Genomic DNA, 26,720 nt, shown 5'->3' with positions numbered 1-26,720 from the left:
ATGTGATTATGCCACAGATTGAACTGTTTTATTTTGCTTCAGATTTTTATGAATTAATGTTTTAGTTTTGTTTTTAAATTATGTAAAATTTTTGCAGTATTGCAAAGTTCCTCTCACAGAAGTAACTTTTTTCTTTTCAAGTATTTTTAAAATAAAAGCACATAAAAAAGGCAAAAATAAAGGAAAAAAATAAGCATATACACCCAATTCCTAGCATTTATTCATACTTTACTTCCTTTAACAGTATATCTGAGAATATATCACAAAAGCAATATTCCTTGTTATACAGAAATATTTTTCGATCTTTTTAATAACTGTATAGTACTCTGTGGAACAAATTATATAATTCATTCAATCACTTCCCTACTGATGGATATTTGGGTTAGTTCCTATTTTTTGTTATTCTGTATTGAGTAACCTTGGGCATACATGTCCTTTTGTATTTTCACAAATTTACTTCTGAAGTAAAATCTTAAAAGTGGGAATACTTTTTCAAAGGGTAAACACATATGCAGTTTTCCTGGATATCACCAGATTTCCTTCCACAGGGTTATGACGTTTTACAGATTCATGAGCAATGTATGACAGCCTATTTCCCTACAGCTTTACCACTAGAATATGCTGTTAACTTTTGGACTCATGCCAGTGTGACAGGTGAGAAATAGTATCTCAGTGTAGTTTTGGTTGATCTTTCTCTTTTTGTGAGTAAGGCTGAACATTCTTTTATATGGTTAAGCCATCTGCATTTCTTTCATTCTGTGAACTGTGTATATCTAGCCTATTTCTCAACAGGATTGTTAAGTGTGTTTATTCTCTATTTTAGAAAAAGGATATATATTATTAATGCTATGTTTGTGATATAATTTGCAATAATTTTTTCCAGTTTATTATTTGTTGAGATCATTTTCAGTAAATTCTCAGTTTAGATATTTTCAGATTACAAAAGGAGTATGATTTCCAGCCCAAATGGCATTGTAGAGCTGGCTTGGGTAAAGGATTTGAGGGAAGTTTTTCTCCCTTGCATTCAAAGTTAACTTGCCTTAATAACTCCTTTTGTGTGGATTTTCATGTTTGTAATTGTTACTTCATAGGTCCTAAACTTTGTTTCCTGTCCATTATCTTTTTCACAATATTGAGGATTGAACCCAGACTGCACCCCAAATTCTGAAGCACATTAAAACCAAAAGTTCTGGACCACTAGATAATGACAAATGTTCCCAGGACAGCTATCAGTTTCAGTGTTCTGTATCTCTTAGAATTTGAGTTTTATGTGACTTCAGTATTTTTTTCACTCTCTTCCAGGGATACATAAAGAACATGATGTTATTGCTGGGTGTGGTGGCACACGACTATAATCCTAGCAACTGAGGAGGCCGAGGCAGGAAGATCACAAGTTTGAGACTAGTGTGAGTATCTTAGCAAGCCCCTATCTCAAAATACAAGATAAAAAGGGCTGGGGATTTAGGTTAGTGGTACAGTACCTGTGAATTCAATCCCCCTTACACCGCCCACACACAAAAGAATATGAGGTTATTAATTTCCCCCGCACCTATGCAAGCAAAGGTCCTACAGCTACCTGTCTGCTGAATTGAGCATTTAAGGAAATGTGTAAATATTTAATTCAGCATTTTCAGGTATTTTGATTCCCCCCCCCATGGTATTGGGGATTGAATTCTAGGGTGCTCCACCACTAAACTACATACCCAGACATTTTTACATTTTTATTTTGAGACAGGGTCTTGCTAATTTGCCCAGGCTAGCCTCAAACTTGGAATCCTCTTGCCTCAGTCTCCCAAATACCTGGGATTTCAGAAGTATACCACCACACTGGCGTCAGGTGTTTTGAACCAGGAGTTTTTCTCAGGAAATGAAAACAGCCATTGTTAGATATAGAAGCCTCCTACTTTTGTTTTGCTTTGTTTTGTTTCTTACTATTAAGTTTTAATTATAAAATTAATACAGAAAGAAAAATCAAACAAAAATCAATTATAGAAGATAAAAAGTCTGCCTGCTCTTGGTTTCTTCCTTTCTCCTACCGATTATTGGTAATTTCAATTTTTGTGTTAGACCACTTATGCTCTAAACAATCTCATGAAATTTATTCTCTGTAAGGAGCTATGGGTATCATGGACTTGGGTACCAGTTCTCACTCTCTTTCAATTTTACTGAGGAAACAGATAGGAGAACTGGCATACAACTGAGAAGTTGACATATTACAGTCAGTAAATGAGTCAAACAACAAATGCTAATAAAGTTAAAGATAAAGAAAAGAACTTGTGGGTTGGAACTATGCAGGGAAGAAATGAGAAAGGAGGCAGTCAACAACGAAAAAGTCTGAAGATAGTCACAAAGAGGATGTGGAGGAGGCCGGGGCACATCACAGAAACTAATTCAAAAGAAATGCTGAAAGGACAAGTTCATTAAACAAAGTGGTGCCTCCCTCCCCAGAATGAAGTCTTGATTTCTGTAGTACTCAGGGCAGCTGGTCAGGCTTAGAGCTCATTTTCCATTCGTCATTAATTGCCACCTTAAAAAAGTAATCAGACTTTGAATGCAGTTTAAGAGATACAGTTATTCAAACTGCCTGAGCAAATCTTGGTTATTATGTTAATCAGTTTATCAGATACAAAAGATTTGCGCACCTCCCTTGTCACTGGAGGAGTGTGGGAAAATTAGCAACTGGAGACAAGAGGTCAGACTAGTCCAAGGAGGTCACATTTACACTTTCATTTAAATGCTGGCATCTCCAATGTCTGATATCATCCCATTCTCTAACCTTATATTTTCTGGGCCTTCCTCCAACAGGGTTAATACACTCGTTTTCCATGGTCTTAGATTTTCAAGGGTCAAGGTACAGTATCTGAATCATATACTATTATACCATTAATAATAAAAGCAGCACTCTCAGGTTCTATTCATTATCTGAGAAACAATTCATTTCCTAGGTATCAGTTTGTTTTCTTTGTTTCTCTATTTGTTCGTTCAATAATTATTTCCTGAGAATCTAATGAATGCTAGGCATCATGCTATGTACTAGGGAGACAGCAAGATGAAGATAGAAAAGGAATCCTAACCCCTACTAGTCCTATCTAATAAAGGATATTAACAGTAAACAGGTAATCAGCTGGTTGTGGTAGCATATGCAACTCAGGAGGCTGAGGCAGGAGGATTACAAATTCAAGTCCGGCTTCAGCAATTTAGATAAAAAGGACTGGGGACTAGCTCAGCAGTGGTAAAGTGCCCTTTGATTCAATCCCAGGACCAAAAAACAAAAACAAAACAAAAAATGACAAACAAAACAGATAATCAGACAAATACATAATTACAAATTGAGATGTGTGCTATGAGGAAGGGGAATTTAAGATCTTTAAAAGATCTTGGAGGAACTGTAGACTTTTCTTTTTTGTACTGGGGATTGAACCAGGGGGCACTCTACCAATGAGATATGTCCCTGCCCCTTTTTATCTTGAGACAGGTCTTCTTAAGTTGCTGAGGCTGGCTTTGAATTTGCAATCATCTCAGCCTCAAGAGTCACTGGAATTTTAAGTACATGCCACAATGCCCAGCTGGATTTTGAGAATTTTATCAATATCAATATTTGTTCAGTTGCAAGTAACAAAATAATGACACAGTGGATTTTAAGAAACAAAGACATTGAATTACCTCTCTCAAGAAAATTTCCAAGTAGATGATTCCAAAATCACTACAGTGACTAAACTACAGCCTCCTTCTGTCTTTCCCCTCTACTATCCTCCTCAGCATGTAGGCTTTTAGTCCTTGTGCTTCTCACCTCATTGGTCCAAGGCAGCTGCTGTGACTCTAAGATAACTGCAATCAAGGCAGGAAGAAGAGAACAAGGTCTTCTTACCATCTTCCTTCTCACATAAGGGAAAAATCCTTCCTAGAAGCTTCCTGGCAAATACCTCTCTATGTCTCATTGATCAGAACTGGGTCACATGCCCATCTCTACATCAATCCACATCCACAGAAAATGAGATTGCAGAACTTGGTTTAGACTATTCATGGCTCATTCTCTAGCACTGGGGAGAGAACCCTCTCCTTGAATAGGTGGTTGTGCTCACATTGAGGTTCTTTAAAGTAGAAGAAAAATGTGGAATGGTTTCACAGATAAAAATAGTGGAAATAAAAATCCACAGGATTCGTTCAACCACTTAATGAGAGTGAAAGAAGAACGAAGACTCAAATATCATTCAAAAGTTTCAAGCTTGGGTAATGACAATAATCACAGTGCCAAGAATAGATAAAAAGAGAATGTGGGAGGAAAACTCTAGTTTGTGAGAAAGACAATAATGAATTCCATTTTCTCTTCCTTGAGTTTGAGGTACAATTAGACAGTATGATAGAAATGTAGGATGAGACCTCTGAGAAAGGCTGGACTTAAATGTAGACATTGGAGTCATCCACAATGAGGTAGGATTTAAAACCACAGGAATAGACAGGACCATTAGGGGAAAAAAATGAAAGGAGAACAAAGCTAGAAGAATCTTGTTGAGAGTTACAATTAGAAAATAGTAAGAGGATGATGTTATCATAAAAAGAAAGGACAGTAATTAATTACTGACACCCCCAAAACAAGGAATTATAATGCCATGGCAGTCAAGAAGTACAGTTTCCAAGGAAAAACAGTGGCCAACATGTTGACTATTACATAGATGACAATGATACTGAAGTGCTCTTGAAAATTTTCAGAGATGTAGAGACAGAAACGGGATTGTGAACAGTGGTTTCAAGGACGTTAACAAAATGCACATGTGTAATCGTTTATATTCCTTTTTGTTTACTCTTTCAAGTTTAGAAATAAAGGAAAGGAAAATAGTGGGCTGGTAGGTAGGACAAGTTGATGGTGGGACAGGTCAGTGAATAGGTAATGTGAGTATACTGGATTAAGTGGATGGAGCCGAGACAGAGAAAAGAGTGAAGAACACATATAGTGATGGGGAAAATGGGAAGGCATGCAGAAGCTGGAGGTCAAAATAAGGACAACAAGCATGTTCAACAGGAGACATGAAGATGTAAAGAGATAATGGAGGTGGCCAGAGAATATGAGATGCTCGGGAAAATAGGAAATGAACTTCAAGGTATCTAATAGATATCAGAAGTAAAAGTAAAGGTTCAGTAGATTGAGAATGTTGGTCCCCAGCAAGCCCACAAAAGTCACCAATAAGGAAAGAAGAAGATGCAGACGAGCAATGAAATTCATTGAGGGCCGAAAAAAACAAAAAAAAACCTACAAATTGAAGGCCAACAGATGAACATGGGACATAGTGATACAACAGTGCCAAATGGTTACAAATTAATTTGTAAAATTCAATAGGAAGAGTGCAACTGAGGAACTAGAGAAGCAACAAAGCATGGGCTTAGTGGGTGCAGGGTTGTGGGGAGATGTTTTTTTTTTTTTAAATATTTTTTTAGTTGTCAATGGACCTTTATTTTATTTATTTGCAGTGCTAAGAATCAAACCCAGTGCCTCTCGTATGCTAGGCAAGCACTCTACCACTGAGCTACAACCCTAGCCGTCACTGCATTTTTTCTATCAAGGGATGTATATAACCCAAAATCTGCCAAGAAGGTTCCAAGGAGAGGTTAGAACGAATACTGCCCCACAGAGCCATGATTACAGAACATAATCTGTCCATGACTGATGACACATGTACATTCCACATCCCTTTTTATACTGGGTTTAGTTCCATGACATTGGCACACTGTAGACAATTCAAATAAAAGCATTACATACATGACCCCTTGTAAGGTAATATAATTTCATAATTTCACACATGTGCAGATGTGAATGTGGATTATTAAAGATGGATGAAACACACCAAAAGTGACTGACACAGGGATATGAGAATGGCAAAACCAGTACTACCTGGAGCAGGCACACTAGTTTCTTGAGAGTTAACTTTGGTAAATGCAATATATACAGGGAGATAAGAGGAAAGCAAAAGCAGGCAGTCGGTTTGCTGGGAAGTAAAATCAAAAACAAGTACAGAGAGGTGCATGGCTTCTGCAATTCACAAGGCCTTTCTGAAATTTCCCTTACACAGAAACGCAAAGGACTTGTCTGATTCCAGAGACTCCATGGTTCAGACTGCAGACAGACAGACATAGGTACCATCATGATATGAAATCGGGTCACCAGAAAAGCCAATGAAAATAACTTATTGAAGTTATTTCCTTTGAAGAAGGAAAAAGAAGGTTTTAGGAAGAAAGGGAGGGAGGGAGAAGTGAAGAAAAGATGAATCTGATAAAAGCATCACACACTTATCCCTGCATATCTTGCCTGCCTTACACTGGGCAATAAATAGCAAAAAATGAATATGTGTGTGCTGGGCATGTGGTGCACACCTGTAATTTCAGCAACTCAGGAGGCTAAGGCAGGAGGATCACAAACTCAAGGCAGCCTTAACAACTTAGCGAGATTCTATCTCAAAATAAAAAATTTAAAAAGGGTGAGAGATGTAGTTCAGTGCTGAAGTGTTACTGGATTCAATCCACAGTACTCCTCCCACCCCCCCACAAAAAAGTATGTGTGACCAGTAATTGGGTGTAGTACTTAAATAAAGGAAGAAATTTTATTTCAGTGGCCATGTCAATTACATTTCTATCAACTCCCTCTTTCTGATCTTGGAATAATTGCTTATGTTTAACATCAGGGAAGAGGCCTCTTCAACCACAGAAAAGTGTATGGAAATTTTATTAAGCAATTAACCCAGGTAGGCAGATAAACATCATCACAAAGCTGCAAGATTAACACCAAGAGATGTAGTAGAACATAAACTCTGTAACAAAATCAGAGAAAATGAGAATAAAGGTTTATATTGTGGAAAGAAATGAAACAAGAATTTCCTTACAGGAAATCTCATTGCATAAAAGGACATGCCGTGATAAGGGTGATGATGCTGTTGATACCACCTTATTATGAACAGGTGCATTATAATCATTTCATAAGACTTATTTGATGTTTGACTTTATGAAATGAGCTCAGTGCATTAGTGTACGCCTGTATCCCAGCTATTTTGGAGGATGAGGTAGGAAGATTGCAAGTTTGAGGCCAGGCTGGACATCTTTGTGAGATCTCAAAATAAAATAAGAGTCTGGAGATACAGCTCAATGGTAGAACACTTGCTTAGAATCACAAGGCCCTCGTTTCAATGCCTAGTCCTAAGAGAAAAAAAACAAAAAACTTACACTTCACAAAATATGTGGGACACCTATTAATGTTGCAGTTAACAAAGAAAACAGGTAAGGTAAGGCTTAAAAAGGTTGTCTGTAGGCACACACAGGAGTCCCTGATTCTAGGGCACTCACTATCATTTGAAGGTCCTTTGACAAACATCAAGTTTATCTGACCATTGTTTGTGCACGTGTGACATGTGTACACACCTGTATACTAGGAACAGTTAGGGAAGTGGAGAGTCAACACTTAATTGAGAATAAATAATGAATATCAGATTACAACTAAAACTTGCCTCTCTGCATAGAAATATTCTTACCTTACATCAAGTTCCTCCTTGCATAAAACACTGACATTTTCATGGTGTTTGGGAGTCTGCTGTTGGCTTCCAAAAGCACTGGCGCCATACCATGCTGTCACTGTAACAGCTCTCCAGTGAGCTATCAAAAACCCAGCTAGAACATTTTCAATACAGCAGTTTGCTTGCCACTGAAATGCTAAATTGCAATCTTTTATATTTATCTCTATTTAAATTTTAGTGATGCTGCATAAATGTTAACATGGCCTTACACTAATACAATCACAGAGAAGTCTTAATAACATCACATATTGGCACAGTCTCTGGGTGAGTTATGGTCTGCTAAGCAGGCCCATTGCATGCTTCTCAAGGAAGTTAGTTCTCCATAACTAGGATATGATATGAAGATTCCAGTTTCCTCCATAGAATGTGCTTCCAGAAGCAAAGGCTAGGGATGTATAGGGTAACCTGTTCATATGTATAAGAAATAGAAAGGCAAATGTTCCATTTTCAAAATAGTATTTAGCTTTAAATATAAAATTACTTGGAATGTAAGAAAGGCAGCTGGATGAGCGAATAGACTGAAAAGTTTCAAGCTGTTAACAGGGGAATATAAAAATTCACAGCCCCTTGATAAACAGGAGGTAAGAAGGAAGGGCCTCCCTAACTTGACCAACAAAGAGAAACTGCAAAAAAAAAAAAAAAAAAAAACCACCAAAAGGCACTCAATCCAAAAAGGTCTTCCTGTCACTAGAGAAAAAAGGGAAGTGGGGACAACTAAAGGTATATTTTTTTAAGTAACCCAGTAGGAGACGGTAAAACATAAGTGACATTTGGGAATGCTATACACCCCTTAGGACTCAGCCAATGAGGAACCAGGGAGGGACCCTGAGCTGTAAGGGATAAAACATTGGTGGTACCCAATCTGGGCGTGTCTGCTCCCTCTGATACCCAATCTTACAAGGGCATTATTAAAATAAAGTCTTGCTTTTTGCTATATCATGTGTCTCTTAATCCATTCTTTGGGTTTGGACAGGGGACTGTGTTTCTCACCATACTAAAGGTAAAAATAAGCCTTGAGGTGAGGCAAAGATTTCTGTGTTAGTCCGTTTTTTGTTTCTGTGATCAAAACACCTGACAGAGGACGAAAATTTTGAGCTCAGTTTGAGTTTCAATCTATGGTCAGCTGATTCATTGCTCTGGGCCAGAGGTAAGTTAGATCATCATAGTAGAAGGGCATGGCAGAGAGAAACTCCTCAGCTCACAGTAGCCAGGAGGCAGAGAGAGAGTGCCAGAAGTCAGAGACAAAATATAATCCCCAAGGGCATGCCCCCAGTGACCTACTTCCTCCAACTATACCCCACCTGACTACAGTTACTCCCCATAATCCACTGAAATTATTAATGGATCAAATGGATTAATCCCTTCATTAGGTTACAGCTCTCATAATCTAATCATTTCACATCTGAACATTCCTGCATTGGCACATGTGCTCTTCAAAGGACATCTCATATCCAAGCTGTAACAATTTCCAAAAAGGGGATGGACAGCAAGATTAATGTTTGACTTAGTTCATTTCTGGCTTGAGAAGAAAAGTAAATTCTCAAGTCTGCAAAACCATATGAGAATAAGACCTTGGACTTTCCCTAAGGTTGAAACTACAGCTTCCAAGCCAAACAGATTTTCCACCCTTCCAGTGGCTGCAACAGAAGGAGATTTCCCTTAGCTTCCTGGTAAACTGGCTCTGGAAGATGAGACCAAGGGAGATTGAACTCCTCTGGAGACTAGAACCTTGACTGTCCAAAAGAAAACAGGACCTGAAACTAAGGCAGGCAATGATAAAGGAAACAAAGGTATACAGTGCTTTCAGCTTCTCCTCAAGGAAAAATTCTTTGGGCATACTCGGCTTTGTCCTTCATTCTACTATGAAAAGATGCTGAACTATTTCAGCATGGGAAAGCATCGGATTGAGATCCTGATTAAATAAAGACAGCAAAGACAAAAGGCAAAGGAAATCCTTTCTAAACAAAGCCTACAATGGTAAAAATGTTCAGAATAGCAGCTTCTTCTACAATATCACAACTCCTACACCTAGCAAGGCAAACCTAATAACTACCACCCATGCCCTTGCAGTAAGAATCAGAATATTTGGTCCTGTTTTAGAGATACAAATGATACTAGGAGCAAATTTTTTAAAATGGAACTATAGAGTTCCAACAGACCAACTGCACCATGAAAACATCCTGACCTTTTTTAGGATGAGCATAATGATGTGATGCCCAAATAACCTTCACATCCATTCTTTCAAGATGTTGTCTCCCTCTCCTTTTGCCTGATCAGTTTTCAAGCACAGGCCAGACTAATTGAAATTCTAAAGAACTCCCAACCCAGAGAGTCCAATAACCTGACTGCATGTTGATTGGTTCCAGACAACTAAGGGAAGACACATTTCCCTCAAAAGGCCTTCCTTGGTCAGGTTCATCATTCATTCATCACTAGATGTGGCTTTACTGCTAAAAGGATCAACTTGTGGAGGTTATTCTCCTCCATACTGTCTATGGTGGGTCTAACTTTTTATTAACTCTTACTAAAACAGAAAATGTGGCCTAAGATCTGTTAATAAATGTCGTGTGTGTGTGTATCTCCCCAGTTGGAATAAAGACAGAATAAAATTCTGGTTTTATTGGTATTACACTAAAACATGAGTAAAGATGTGCATAAGTACAAATGTGCCTTTGAGGCAATAAGGCCAAACAGTTCTGCCAATGGGATGTCTACTCACATTGCTTACCTGGAAAAAGCAGCCCCCAACACAAATGCAGCATACTCCTTCACCAGAGGCTCTGTGCTGTTCAGTCCATTGATCACCACTTGAAGGCCACCAAAGGAGAGCAGGTCCTGTGCATTATCCATCTGCAACAAAGGTACAGAACAGCCATCAAGGAAGGAAGAGCTCATCTGAAGCCCTTTCTTTTGGTGTCTAACCAAAAACAAATTTAAAACCAAGTTAAAAAAAAAAAAAAAAAAGCAACCTTTCCAACTAAGTAGGAAAGTTGTATATAAAAACAAATTTTTAAATATAAACTCAAATTTGAGAACTCCTAACTCATCTACCACAACTTATGAGTACCTTCATGGGAATCAATGGAAATGGCACCTAGTTATTACTTATGCCAAGCATGCCTTAGAAAATTATAATACCATAACGAGTCAAAAGGCTTAATCCAACACACAAGCTGTTAACACAAAGAATCTGGCATCATGAGCATCACTACGTGGTGCCATGCTTTCTGCTGATGTCCAACCCCAATGAGTGTAGTGGAGGCAGCAGATATTAAAAAAAAAAAAAAAAAAAGCACTGATTTTAATTAGAAGACCAGGACTATAAAAGGAGCCCTATTGATGGGGGAGGGAGAGCTACAAGACTGCTAGGAGAATAACAATAGTACTCTTCTAAGGTTGACTGCACCTGAAGACTTTCATGATAAAATCTACACAAAAGTCACTCTCCCAAAGACTTTAGTCTAGGCCTGCATTACTGACTTAGTGGCTATGTATAGTGCAGAATAATTCCATTATCATGTAACTCAATAAGCTGAATGACTAATATATTTAAACAATGGATTCAAGTGATTGAAAAATGGGCTCATTACAATGAAATCAACATTAAATAATTATTAACTTCTTATTATACATCTCTAGTTTGACTTAAAACAGGTTGATTTTTGTGGCATTTAAGGCTATTATTTTAAACCAGTACTAAGTTAACACTTTAATAACTAACTTATTAAATCCTATATTTACATTCATAATGTGAAAAAAATCAGAATCAATCTCTTCCCCTCTTTCTTTCTCTCCATACACAATTTGTTGCTACAAAATCTGTCTCATGCCTACATGCTGACACTCCTCTACAAATCATCAGGAAACTAGGGTCCAACAACATGAAGGCTTCCCACCTTTTTCCTCCAGATTCCACAGAGTCATTCCCTACCTGATTTTGTCCTTGCCTCTTCCTCCAAACTAGCAGTGGGCTCTGACAGAGAAATCAAATATGAAGCACAGTATATGATTCTACCAATGTTTTTAGGTGGGTCTAGCCTATTTTCACCACTTGGAAGATCATTTTTAAACATTTTGATAGAATCTCCACATGAATAGAGGTTTTGTTTGCTCATCCATGGCTGTAGTTCCAATGACTAGAACAGTGCTGAGCATAAGTTAGATATTCAATAAATAATCTCTGAATCAATAAGTATGATTTTATCAGGAAAAAAAAAAAGTTCCTGAAATAAAATTCCTCTGTGACTTTAAAAAACCATCTGGGCCTACTTTGTCTTCTATTTGGTGCAGGGTATGTAAAATGGTGGAATGAGACAGATGTCATTACTCTATGTGCATGTATGATTACACAAATGGTATGAATCTACACTGTGCACAACCACAGAAATGAAAAGATGTACCCCATTTGTGTACAAAGAATCAAAATGCAGTCTATAAAAATAAAAAAATAATAAATAAAATTAAAAAGTCATCTGGGTATCTGTGCTAACAAGGTGGTACCCCAGATCCAAAACAAGGGCCAATCTAGGCTGGGAAGTGAGCAATGCAGTCTGGTCTGCCAAGCGGTCCCAGGCAGGCCAGGACTTTTCTGCCTGAATCTGTCCTCAAGAGGAATGACTATTGAGCTAAAGCCTGGCAAACAAGGGAGATTCAGAACTGAATGCTTTGCTGACATTAAATGCCTTCCTTCCTCACATGTATTTTAAAATACATGAATTTACTGCCTATTCTTTGATCATTCTTGCTCTAGGTTTTCCAGATACAAAACCATGACCCAGAATCCTGTCATCTCATTCCTGGGATGGCCACTTATCAAAGCTGGTATGAGTTCCTGGCAGAGCGGCTGGCAGCCACTCTGTTGCCCCAAAGCAACACAGCCCAGAATCACAGAGGTTCTGTTCTAGATTCAATTTATCTATATTACTACAACAATAATTCAGTGTAATATAAATGCTGACATTTATATAAGCACTTTAGCCTTTTAAGGTGTTCTGTCATTTTTATTTTACTGGCAGTGAGAAAGAAGTGTCATTCTGCCCATTTCACACCAAAAGCTGGGTCCTCCCCAGAAACACACGGAAGATGGCATGAGCAGAGCCCATGTGCTCCAGCTCCACATCTGCGTGGAGAGCCAGAACTTTTCTCAGGATGCCTTCAGGATGGGGTCCGACAGGTGGATAGGAATACAGGGAGGGAATGCATTAGAAAGGAGATGAAGGGATCTATACCAGCACTCAGGAAGGAAGGAGAGAATCAGAGCAAGGACAAGATAATAAGAGAACAGGAAACAGAAAGGGAGAAAAGGAAGTGAAGAATTGAGGCATCACATGAGGAAAAACAAATGTACTTCCCCAGGGTAGATAAAGTAGACAAGGGTTGTTTCTTATAAATGACTTACAAGTTGTTACCACACAAAAGGTTTTGCTTTTCACATATCTTATTTTAATAATTTAAATATGGCTGTGAAGAATCCTTGGGCAGATGCAGTTCAGGTCCTTGAAGCCCACGGTTCCTTAAGCTTCCATTCAGAAAGTCTGGAATGGGAACAGATGGAAAAGTTCCTGGCTAGAAAAGTCCTCACTGCCTCAAAGCCAGTACTACATCACCTCAACACCCCCATCACAAGTAGATATCAGAGCTGAGCCAAGTCTTCTGGAAACTCTCTGCGAAATCATAACACTGTTACATGGAAAGCTGATGGACCAGTCCAAGCTAAGGACTTTAGACTTCCAATCAAAATGAATATTTATGACCCTCTGCTAACAAAGAGAGTTTTGGCCTTAAATAGTAGAATAGTTCCCACTATGACCTCAGGTTAAGTTTGGTAATGTTCACCCCTCCCAGTGACCTTTGAAAGTAGAAAGGGATGTTACCCTAGGACTGATGCTGCCAGGTGACTAGAGGAACTGCAGAAGGAAAAAAAAACTTTTATTGGGGCACTGGTAGCCCAAGTCTCTTGAGTACTTATTCATACCTAGGTAAGATAAGCTCCCAGTCATGTTGGTCTTTTCTAGGCAACTAAAACAGTTATCTACAGAAATCTGATATCTAAACATGCATCCAAGTATACTGAGATGAAAATAAATAAAAGCTGTAACATCAGAGCAGTACTGAGCTGGACAATAAACCCTAGATCCTTAATCCTTTACCTCTAACAGAAAAACTGTGGGAGTTTTTATTTCTTATCCTAGAGAGAAAACTGGAAAATTAAAAAGTCATCCAGGGAAAGAGACCCTGGGTTCATTTTTTTGTTTTTGTTTTTGCTTTTGTTTTTTATCTAAGAGGAACACAGGCCTGCTATTTGAGACCTGAGAAAGAGTTATCAGTAGAGAAAGAAGATGAAGAAGCTGCCCAATAATTCCTGTAGATACAGTGCACACTCATCACCCTCTTTCACCACAGAAGTTGGCAAAATCCCAAACAAAGAAAAACCAGCTTTTTAAGTTAGTTCATAAAGAACACAGACACAGGTTGGGGATATTGCTCAGTGGTACAGCACTTGCCTAGCATGTCTAAGGCCCTGGGTTCAATCCCCAACACCACAACAAAACAAAACAAAGACAAAGATGCTATAGTGCATGGAGGACACTGAGGATCTATACGGATCCCAGACAAGACTTTGACTACTATTACATAGCCCCTGGGCTACCATCATTCCTAGTCTGGATCACCCACAATAGCCTCCTATCTGGTCTCTGCTTCTACTTATTCCCCTTACCTCCAGTCTAATTCTCAACATGGCAGCTGGAGAGGTCCTTTTAAAAGTAAGTCAGATTTTTCCATTCTTCTGTTTAATATTCTCCAAACTTCACTCTTTTTCATGGTTTATAGTAAGTCCTCCATGTTCTTCCTCCCACTATCTTTGAGCTTCATCTGCTTCTCCTCTCCCCCTTTTCCCTACTCCAGATATACTGACCTTACACATACTAGGCATCGCCCACCTCAGGACTTCTGTACTCGTTGCTCCTCCTGCCTGAGATGATCGTTTGCAACACGGACAGTTCCTACCCTGCTTTCCTTTTTACTTTTCTATAACACAACTACCTTCAACATATTTTTTAAAATTTTTTTATTTTTTGAGAGGAGTATCAGAGATTGAACTCAGGGGCACTCAACCACTGAGCCACATACCCAGCCCTATTTTGTATTTTGAGAGACAGGGTGTCACTAAGTTGCTTAGTGTCTTGCCATTGCTGAGGCTGGCTTTGAACTTGTGATCCTCCTGACTCAGCCTCCTGAGCCACTGGGGTTACAGGCATGCACCACCGTGCAGGGCCTCAACGTATTATTTAGAATTTATTTATTTGGTATGTTTGTCTGTCTGCCTGTACTAGAATGTAAGCTCCAATTTTGTTCACAGATGTATCTCAAGTGCCGGAAACAAGAAACTTGAAATTTATTTCTTGAATAAATGAATGGCTTTTCTTGGCTCCTTCTCTTTGCCTCCACATATTCCCTTTTGAGCTTCATTCAAAGGGGACCAAAGCCAGGCATGGTGGCACATGCCTGTAATCCCAGGGACTTGGGAGGCTGAGGCAGGAGGACTGTAAGTTCAAGGCCAGACTCAGCAACTTAGTGAGGGCCTAAGCAATTTAGAGAGACTCTGTCTCAACATAAAAAATAAAAAGACTTAGGGATATGGCTCAGTGGTTAAGCACCCCTGAGTTCAATTCCTGGTACCAAAAAAAAAAAAAAGGGAAGAGGAAGAGGAGGAAGAAGAAGAGGGAGGGGGAGAGGGGAGAGAGAGGAGGAGGAGAGGGAGGAGGAGGAAGAAGAGGAAGAGGAAAATGTACCAGTTTCCTGCGATAAGCAGAGGGTCAGATTAGAGGTTGAAGGAAAGCTTGTTGCTTTCCCAGCTCTAGCACTCACTAGCTGGATGATACCCAGCAATTACATTATCTCTCTCTGCTTCATTTTTCTCAGGTAAAAAATGGGATTAGCTGGATGCGATGGTGCATGCCTGTAGTTCCACCTGTTCAGGAAGCTGAGACAGGAAGATCATGTGGGCCTAGGAGTTTGAGACTAGACTGGGCAGTATAATGAGACCCTATCACAAAGACAAAAAGAGCAAAACAATGGGATAAATAGTATGCCTGCTATAAAGCAAATTATGGAAGTCAAAAATTAATATGTACAAAACACTTGAGGCAGTGTTTAATATAAAATAATGATCAATAAATATTAGTTATTAGAAGTCTGAGCAGTTATTTTTCCATGTTGAACTCTCCAATTATTTTAGGATTAAGGCTAAAATCATGAAGAGCAAGATATTCCCACCTTACCTCTCTGACTCCCCAGCTTCCCACTATCTATGCTAGCCTACCCCAGGCCACTACGCTCTAGGCACTCCAACCATTCCCAGGCCATCAACCTCACCATGTTCTTCTCTGTCCCAGAATCTTTGTACTCTGCCTGGAATTCTCTAATACAAGGACTGGCAAACTTTCTAAAAAGCTTGACAGTAAATATTTTTTTATTTTGTGAGCCATACAGCTCCTATTACAATTACTCAATCAGTGGTGGGTGTGTACCAATAACGCTTCATTTACGAATGCAGGCATCAAGTCAGATTTGGCCCATGGGTGGTAGTTTGCCATCCCCCATTCTAGTGCCTCCTCTTTACCTAGACAACTTCTAATCATGCTTGAATGCTCAGCCTGAATGGCTCTGGGAAGCCTCCCTTTATTGCCCCTGACTAGATATTAAGTTCAACTATGATATACTCCTGCATTACCCTCTGGAGTCTTTATCACAATCTTAAATTACCTCATTATTTAATTGTTAATGTGTTCGTTTGTTCATATTTAACTATCTTTCCAGACCATAAGCTACATGGGATAGGAACTACAGATATTTTACCTCTGTTGTATCCTCAGGGTTGAAAAAATAAAGGTGGTAACAGTGCAAATGAAAAAAAGGTTGGTCTGTTCTCTAAGAATATATTTAACTACAACAAACACTGACATAGATTAAAAACAGTCTATGCCCTGGAAGAGAAGCAAAGATGCTAATGCCATTTTCTCAGGGCTTAGGGCCAGAGGTTATTTTTGGAGCTGTTAATGTAAAATTAGACTATGGACAAGGAAATACAGTACCTGATGGACATAATACTCAAGATCAAAGAGTGCAGCAATTTTTTCTTCCAGGCTGGAGCTGGAACTGTTGAATTTGTTGATCAGACGTACCATTATCTGCATGTCAGTTTCAATGACAACATTCAGCTCATCAAACTCCTTTTTTAGTTCCTCAATGGGACGGAAGAAACGCTTTACCTCAGCCTGTCTTGCCTGAGGAGAACACAAAGAGATGATCAATTTAATTGATTGGAGACACCTCCCAAGACATCTATGGATGTCCATCTTTAAAGAACTGCTTGCAATCTGTACTATCAAAAATCCTAATACTTTCTAAGGTGCCAGAGAAAAAGAACCCTCAGAGTCTACCCATATAGGCCTTTGCTCTAAAAGACATTCAAGATTCTCCCAGGTTCACTTAATGAAGTCTGACTTCCAGTGTTCAGGAAGAATGAAAAGCTTTCCTGTTGTAATAATAACAAGGTAGGGAAAGAAACACAAGCTTACCTTCAAAAACTAACCTCACATGGGATGGTTGAGGTCTCAGGAAAAATAATATATACCATGGTTTCCCTCTTTCCACATCAGAGACTATCTTGGCTTCACCCTACTCAACCCAACAATATTTTAGGGAAACCCAGTTATAGAAAACTATAGGTATAAACTGTCAGAGGAGGAGCAATTTGTTGATGAAAATTAAATCACCATCATTACTGTCAATCTAACCACAGGTGTACAATTCATTCAACTGTTTGAAATGGCTAAATTACTATATGTATACTCAAATCTCAAACAATTTTCTCTCAATCTCTGCCCACCCCAAAGATTTTTAAAATGAAATTATGTTGGAGGTGAATAAAAGACTTTAATTGGATATTTTATATATGTGGCACTCCATTTTCTTACCAGTTTTAGAGGATAATCTTTATAAAGACATTCTTTAGGTCAAAGTGGTTTGTATATCTATCCTCCAAGAAGAATTAAAAGGAATGAATATTTATAAAAAGCAGGATGATGAGCAGCTGTCAGCTTCAAATTACCCATTTATTACCGATGGGTTTCTCTCCCCAGTTACAAACACTCCATAGAAACACCAACCAAAGACATAATCAGCCTCTCTTAAAAAAGACTGAACTCTTGGGGCTGGGCATATAGCTCAGTTGGTAGAGTGCTTGCCTCAAATGTACAACGCCCTGGGTTCAATCCTCAGCACCACAAAGCCAGCCTGAGCAATTTAGCAAGGCTCTAAGCAACTTAGCGGAGACCCTGTCTCTAAGAAAAATATATAAAGGGTTGGGGGTGTGGCTCAGTGGTTGAGTACCCGTGGGTTCTATCCCTAGTACCCCGCCCCCAAAAAAAAGACTGCTCTCAAAAAACAAAAACAAAAACAAAACAAAGCAAAAAAAAAAAACCTGAGCTCCTAGCAGAGCAATCACATCTATGGGGCACCACACCCTGATTCTCTGAGCTAAAACAATATGAAATGCTCTCCCTGAACCCAGACAGAAGATTCTGGGTTGCTGCCAAAGCCAAGCAAACAGTCTGGGAAGGCTGAGTCATTTTCTAGAGCTATGGGATGATAGGCAAGTAAGCATGATAAGAAACTAGTAACCTCTACCTCCTAAAGATTATGGTGCCTGGCCCTCAAGAAGGCCTTTAAAAAAAAAAACAAAAAAGAATGGAAGAAGAAAATTTTTATTTTGAAGTAATTATAAACTCAGGAAATTACAAAAATAGTACTCTTTATCCAACTTTCCCCAGGGGTAACACTTACAAAATGATAGTTCAGCATCAAAACCAAGAAAAGGACATAGGTACAATGCCGTTAACTAAATTACAGGCCTCAGTCAGATTTTACCATTTTTTACATGTTCTCATTTGCATGTCGGTATGTATGATTCTGTACATTTTTATTCAAGCTCCAGATTGTAACCACAGAACGACCAAGCTGTGGAACTGTTCCACCACCACCAAGCAACTCCAATGTGCAACCTCTTATTCCCCTGCCCTCAGCCTTCGGCAGTACTAAGAAATGAAGAGGGCTGTTTTTAACGCTGAGCTATAACACCAGCCCTTTTTATTTCTTCCTTTGAGACAGGGGCTCACTAAACTGCTCAGGTTGGCATCAAGTTTGCAATCCTTCTGCCTCAGCCTCCCAAGATGCTGGAATTACAGGCATGTGCCACAGCAGCTGGTTGTGCAAACTCTTAATAAACATACCTCATCCTCTCACTCTCCTCCCTCCCATCTCCATGACCTGGCAACCACTATTTGTTCACCATCTCTATAATTCTGACATTTGGAGAATGTTATATAAATGGAACCACACAGTCGTAACCTTTTAAGACTGGTTTCTTTCATTGAGCACAATACCCTTGAGATTCATCCAAGTTACTGTACATCAATAGTTCACTTCTTTTTATTTTTATTAAGTAGCATTCTATCATACAGATGCAATTTGTTTAACCATTCACTGCTGAAGAACATCTGCGTTCTTTCTAGATTTTGGTCATTATGAATAAAACTGCTATGCACATTTGTATACTAGTTTTTGTTTAAATATATATTCTTTTTTCTCTGGGATAAGTAGCCAAGAGTGCAACTATTGGGTTATATGATAAGCACATGTTTTGTTTTACAAGAAACTGCTGTCAAACCTGTTTTCTGGAATGGCTGTTCCATTTTACATTCTGACCATAAACGTGTAAAAGATCCAATTTATCCATATCACTTTTTTATTTTACACATTCTAATAGATACATACTAATAACTCACTGCAGATTTAACTTAATGGCTAATGATGTTAAACATCTTTCCACATGCTTTTCTTCCATTCATATATCCTCTTTATTGAAATGTCTATGTACTTACCCATTACCTAAGTGTTGTTGGTTTTTACTATTTAGAGTGTTCTTTTTATATATATGTTTTAAACTAGGGATTGAATCCAGGGGTACTTAAACACTGAGCCACATTCCTATCCATTTTTATTTTTATTTTTAAATTTTGAGACAGGGTCTCACTAAGTTGCTTAGGGCCTCACTAAGTTACTGAGTCTGGCTTTTAACTTGTGATCTTTCTGCCTCAGCACCCCTTCCCCCAGCCACTGAGGTTATAGGCATGTGCCACTGTGCCCCATTAGAATTCTTTATGTATTTTAAAGCTCTTTGTCAGATACAGACAGTCCTTGCTTTGCATGCATATGCACCAATTTCAAATAATAAAGTTTAAATAATACCAATATCCCCAAATTATTCAAATTTCAGTTACCACAGACTATTAACTACAAGTAACTACATAAAGTATTGACTTTGCTGCTAGCTTTTCAGTTCCAAAATCACTATATACATTTTTTTAAATGTTTATCATGATCAATGATTGATCACATGACTTCATTCAAAGTCTGTCAGTGACTGGTCACTGCACACCTGTTACTCAGTTCATACACTGATGAAAAGGACATAGTTATGTGGCCTCCTCATCTTCCATGAACCCATGTGACATTCTACAAAGATAGATGATTGTAAGAAAGTTGACCAGCAAAGATAAAAGTGCAGCAAAGAAACGAAAAGTGGTAACTTTGGCAGTAAAATTCAAATTAAACATACATGGAGTTGTAAAAGAAGAAAGGATTGTAGGATGTTGACACTGATGCTATTTGATAATCTCTAGATATGTAGCCATAACTTAGCAAAGGCAAACTTCAAAACATAAATTAATAAAGTAATAAAAAGGATGATGTGACACTAGCAAAAAAACCTTCATATCACATTATAGGAACTCAGAAATTTCACAACATTGAAAGTACAATGGATAAAATGTTGGTAGCTGATCCAAACAATTATTCACCAACCATAGAAAAGATGTTTGCTCTATGTCATGTTATATGATGAAAAGCTAAGCATTGTTCAAACTGCTCTTCAGTAAGTTTTTTTGTTTTGTTTTACAAAGAAATAAAAACTTTAAAATTCTCAATGTTTCTAGTGCTTTCAATTACAATGCATTAAGTAAATTCTAGAATTACTACTTTTTAATTTCTGTATACATTTATAACTGACAGCAATGTGGTTTTGGTGTATAGCAAAAAACGCTGAAGGTCATGGAACAATCATAATAAGATTGCTCACAGAGTTTTAGCTGGCAGTCATTTTTACAGTCCCATGTGATAACAAAGTGAAGACTGCTGGTATCAATTTCTCAATATTTTCTAGCCAGAAGCTTCTTTTTTTCTTTCTTTTTCTTTCTCTTTCTCCTCCCCTCCCACCCCGGGAACCAGAGATTGAAACCAGGGGCACTCAAACACTGAGCCACATACTCATCCATTTTTTAGATTTTATTTTGAGACAGGGTCTCACTAATTTGCTAAGGCTGGCCTTAAGCTTGTGATCCTTCTGCCTCAGTCTCCCAAGTTGCTGGGATTATAGGCATGCACCACTGTGCTAGACAACAGTTTATCTTTCTGACAATTTAATGTGATCATTTGCACAGCAAAAGTTTTTAACTTGGTGAAATCCAATTTATCCATTTTTCTTTTGGGGTCTGTGCATTTTTTTTCATGTCTTAAGACCTCTTTACCTGGTCCCAGTATCCAAAGATTTCTCCTATGCTGAATTTTAAGTCTTTTTCCCCCCAGTGTTACATTTTACATTTAAATCTATGCTTTTTTAAAATTTATTTTGTAATAAGGAGTAGGTTTAGGAATAGGTTCATTTTTTTGCTTATGGATGCCCAGTGTTTCTTGAGAAGACTGTCTTCTGTTGAATTGCTTTGGGTGTATTTGTGTGATTCTATTTCTGGGTTCTCTATTCTGCTACATTGATCTATGTTTTGTTTTTTTTTTTTTTTTTTCCCTCTCTCCACCAATATACATCGTCTGCATTACCATAGCTATAGAATAAATGTAAAATCAGGCAGAGTGATTTCTCTTACTCTTTTTCAAAACTGTGTTAACTATTTTATTTCCTTCATCTTTCTATATAAACTTCAGAATAAACTTATCTATATGTATAAAACAATCCTACTGGGATTTTGATAGGAATTTCATTTAATCTATAGATCAATTTGAGGAGAACTGACATTTTTACTGTGTTGACTCTTTCAATACATGAACACGGTACATCTCTCTACTTATTTAAATCTGCCTTGATTTAACTTCATCATCTTTCATCAATTCTTAATTTTCAGCATATAAATCATATACATGTCTGGCTGCATTTATTCCTAAATATTTCATTTTGAGAGAAACAATTATAAATAGTATTTGTATTTTTAGTTTCAATTTCCACATATTCACTGCTAGTATACAGATATACAACTGATATGTGTTGGTTTTGTATCCCGTGTCCTAACTGAACTCATCAATTACAGGACGTTTTCTGTTTTTAGAAATTCTCTGAGATTTATACGTAGGCAATCTATGTCATCTGAAAACAGGGATAGTTTTATCTCTTCCTTTCCAATCTATATGCCTTTTATTTCCTTTCCTATCTTACTGCATTGGTTAGGAATGTGTTGCATGAGTAGTGGGTGAACTTTCTTACTTTGTTTCTGATCTCAGTGGCAATGCTGAATATGGATTTTTTTTAGATGCTCTTTACCAAGTTGAGAAAAATTTCTATTTCTAGGTTACTGAGTTTTTATCAGAATGGTTGTTGAATTCTGTCAAAGGTTCTCTGTGCATCAACAGATATATGATGAGATGATTTTTCTTCTTAAGCCTGCTAATATGGAGGGTTACACTAATTGGTTTTTGTATGTTGAAAGTACTGCATTCATGTAATAAAATCCCACTTGGTTGTAACAAATAATGCTTTTCATAAATTACTAGATTGATTTACTAATGTCTCGTTAAGGTTTTTTTTTCTGATATGTTCATGAGGGATATTGGTCTGCAGATTTTTTTTATGCATTTCAGTTTAGTTATCATTGTAACACTGCCCTCATAATAAGTTGGGAAGTGTTTCTTTTGCTTCCATTTTCTGGAAAAGATAGTGTAGAACTGATACTAATTATTTTTAAACATTTGGTAGATATCTAGGTTCAGTGAAATTATCTGAACCTAGAGACTTCTTTTGTGGAAGGGTTTTCACTATAAATTGAGTTCCAATTCAGATTAGGGCAATTAGATTATTTCACATTGAATAAGTTTGGGTAGTACATACTTTTAAAAGAATTAGACTAGTTTGTGCATGTTGTGAAATTTATGTGCATAAAGCTATTTACAGCATTCTCTTATTTTCCTCTTAATGTCTGTAGGATTTGTAGTGATATTCCTGGTTTCATTTCTGATATTGGTAATTTGTATCTTGTTTGTCCTTTTTTGGGAGGGTACCAGGGGTTTAATCCAGGGGCACTTAAATACTGAGCCACATCCCCAGTTCCTTTTATATTTTCTTTTAGAGACAGGGTCTTGCTAAACTGTTTCAGGCCTCACTAAATTGCTGAGGCTGTCTTTGAACTCAATCCTCCTGCCTCAGCCTCCAGAGAGCTGAAGATTGGCTGATTTGTCAGTCTTTCTGGAGGGCTATCACCATTCGGTTTTGTTCATTTTCTCTACTGTTTTTATGTTCCCAATTCCATTGATTTCTGCTCTTTATATTTCCTCCTTTCTGTTTCTTATGAGCTTATTTTGATCATCTTTTCCTATTATGTTGAGGTAGGACCTTATAAAGTTGAGACCTATATCTTCTCTAATATAAGCATTTAGTGCTACAAATTTCCCTTTCAGCTTCAGATGTATCCCTCCACTTGTGGTAAATTGTATTTGGCTCAATTTTTTTTTTTTTTTTTTTTTTTTTTGCAGTACTGGAGATAGAATTAAGGACTTCATGCATGCTAGACAAACACTCTCCCTCTGATTTACATTTCTAGCTCTATATTATCATTTCTTTTAAATATGTTGTGATTTATTTCATAACCCAGGATATAGCCTTGGTGTATATTCCATGAACATTTGAGAAGAAAGCATATTCTGCTGCTGTTGGATGGAATGTTCATATTATTCAGCTATTTCTTATCCTTACTGATTTGCTCTCCGGTAGTTCTACCAATTCTGAGAAAAGGGTGTTGAAAAGGTATAATTGTGAATCTTTTCCTTCCTTTCAGTTCTGTCAGGTTTTGCTTCAGATACTTCAATTTACAAATAAAAGTTGGATGCATACACATTAGGATTATCATGTATTTTAGCAGATTGAACATTTTATCATTATGTAATATTTCTGTCGCTAATCATTTCCTTTTCTCTGAAGTCAGCTTTATCTGATGTTAACATAGTTACTCTTCTTTATAATATTTTTAGTTGTAGATGGATACGGTATCTTTATTTTTATGTTGTTCTGAGAATCAAACCTAGTGCCTCACACTCGCTAGGCAAGCTCTCTACCACTGAGTCACAATCCCAGCCCTAGCTACACTTGCTTTTTAAAAAATTAATGCTTGTATGATATGCTTACCTTTTTTCACTTTCTACCTACCTTTTTATCACTATATTTGAGTGGGTTTCTTATAGAAAGCATATGTTTGGATAATTTTTTAAAAAATCTATTATTATTATTTTAATTGGTATATTTAGATCATTTACATTTTAATATAATTGTTGATATTTCAGAGCTCAAGTTTGGCTTTTTATTTTTGGTTTTCTGTTTCTTCCCTCTGTTTTTTTTTTTTTTTTCTTTTCTGCCATACTGAAACAAGGCAAGGTACATGATGTAGAATTCCATTCTGGTTCATCTACATGATATTTTGAGTATATGTTTATATACTTTATTTTATATTGATTGCTCTAAGCATTATAATATACATAAATAACCAATAATCTATTGATATCAGTAGCTTATTACTTTAAGTACAAAAAAATGATCTCCAACTATAATACTTTCCTCTTTACAACTGTCTTAAAAATATCTACAGATGCTCAGTGGCAAGGCGCATGCCTCTAATTTCAGTAGCTTAGGAGGCTAAGGCAGGAGGATTGCAAGTTTAAAGCCAGTCCCAGCAACTTAGCAAGGCCCTAAGCAGCTCAGCAAGGCCCTGTCTCAAAATAAAATATAAAAAGGGGTGGGGATGTGGCTCAGTGGTTAAGTGTCCCTGGGTTCAATCTCCAGTACCAAAAAAACAAACAAACAAAAAAAAACCTCTACAGACTGAGAAACAGATTAAATGATAGCTCTATTTTTGCTTCAACGATTAAACAATTTTGAATACTCAAGAAGTGAAGGCTATCTTTTTCCCCATTTTTAATTCATCTCATGGTTCTTTTTTCCTGATGTTCCAAGTTTCCTTCTGTCTGTGTGTGTGTGTGTGTGTGTTCTTGTGTGTGTGTGTGAGAGAGAGAGAGAGAGAGAGAGAGAGAGAGAGAAAGAGAGAAAGATGATGGGGATTGAACCCCGTGGCACTCTACCACTGAGCTTCATTCCTAGCCCTTTTTATTTTATTTTGAGACAGTCTCAGTTGCCCAGGCTGGCCTCCTACCTCAGCCTCCTAAGTAGCTGGGATTACAAGAATGTGCTACTGCTCCTAGCTTGTTTTATTATTTTTTCTTTTCATTTGGAGAATATCCTGTAGTCATTCTGTTAGGGTAGGTCTGCTGATAGGAAATTTTCTTTTTTTGTTTATAGTGCTGGGAATTGAGCCCAGGGCTTTGCACCTGCTAGGCAAGCCCCCTACCACTGAACTATACTCCCAGTCTAACAAATTTCTTCTTCTTCTTCTTCTTCTTCTTCTTCTTTTTAATGTAAATTTATTCTTTCTATATAGGACACACACATACATAGGTACAAAAGAGTGTTATAGCAAAATACATTGTTATTCTTTTTAGAGCTTTAAAAACCTTAATTTAAAAACGTAATTAAATCTTACATGGGAAAATTATAAGATGAAACCTACAACAAAGTTAAATGGACTCCATAGGATAAACTGAATGAAGTCAATTCCAAGGTGCATCACAAACTTGAAAAACATTCCACATACTTATGGCCTCTATAGTTTCAGATGGAAAAATTCACTATCACTCAATAATTGTTTCCCCATAGATGTATTGTTCTTCTAGTTGTTTCTATTTTCTGCTTTTGGTTTTCAGAAGTTGGACTATGATGCACCTTGGGATTTACTTCCTCAGTGTATCCTAAGGAGTCTACTTAGCTTCATGGATCTATGGGTTTAAACCTTTAATCAAATATGGAAGTTTGTTAAAAACTATTTATTTTTCAGTTCCATGTTCTTTCTCCTCTGTCTAGAATTCCAATGACACAAATGTTAGAATTTTTGTTGTAATCCTAAAGGTCCCTAATGCTCTATTTTTTCCCCATTCTATTTTTATCTCTATTTGGATTTTGTAATTTATGCTTATGTCTTCAAGTTCACTGATTCTTTTCCCTGTCATTTTTTTCTGTAACTGAGCCAACCCAGTGACTTTTGAATCTCAGTTATTCTGTTTTTCAGTTTTATTCAGTTTCCCCGCTGATCAATGATTTCAATCCCCATGCCTTCAGTTAGTCACACAGTCAACCGTGGTACAAAAAATACTAAATGGAAAATACCAGAAATAACAATTCATAAATTTTAAATTATGCACTGTTCAGTGGATAATCTCATGTTCATGTTGTCCCACTCTCAAACATGAATCATCCCTTTGTCCAGGATATCTACACTGAATACACCATCCACCTGTTAGTCACATAACGTTTATTATAGTTAATCTTTATTATTGTTAATCTACTTTATTATTGTTAATCTCTTACTGTGCCTAATTTATAAATTAAACTTTATCATAGGTATGCATTTACAGTAAAAACATACCACCCATGATTTCATGTAATCGCTGAGTGTCTTGGAATATAACCTTAATAAAGGGGGACTACTGTAATTCCATTTGTTTCTTTTAAAATATCTTAAAAAAATTTTTTTTGCTGAGGTTTTTTTCATTTGTTTTAAGAGTGTTCATAATTATTTGTTGAAGTAATTTTGTAGCTCCTGTAAAATCCTTACAAATAATATCAACTTATGAATCATCTCAGTTTTGGCATCTGTTTCAGTCAGTTCAGGTTCTTATAGAAGAATATCAGAGACTGGGTGGTTTAAACAATTTGTTTCT

General features: G+C 37.3%; 1 protein-coding gene across 4 annotated transcripts in view; it reads right to left on the bottom strand.

The window, feature by feature from the left end:
• SIL1 (SIL1 nucleotide exchange factor) overlaps positions 1 to 26,720 on the bottom strand; it is a 279,698-nt gene that overhangs the window by 81,109 nt on the left and 171,869 nt on the right. For all 4 annotated transcript variants that reach the window (XM_079143961.1, XM_079143962.1, XM_079143963.1 and 1 more), the window contains 2 exons: positions 16,652 to 16,843; positions 10,285 to 10,406 (listed from right to left, as the gene is read on the bottom strand). In XM_079143961.1, the coding sequence (XP_079000087.1) occupies positions 10,285 to 10,406; positions 16,652 to 16,843 (314 nt within the window). The remainder of the gene's footprint in view (positions 1 to 10,284; positions 10,407 to 16,651; positions 16,844 to 26,720) is intronic.

This window comes from Sciurus vulgaris (genome assembly GCF_902686455.1).
Source record: "Sciurus vulgaris genome assembly, chromosome: 6".
Classification (NCBI taxonomy): Eukaryota; Metazoa; Chordata; class Mammalia; order Rodentia; family Sciuridae; genus Sciurus; species Sciurus vulgaris.
Note: the sequence above shows the minus strand (reverse complement) of the source record. Positions and strands in the feature narration are given on the sequence as shown.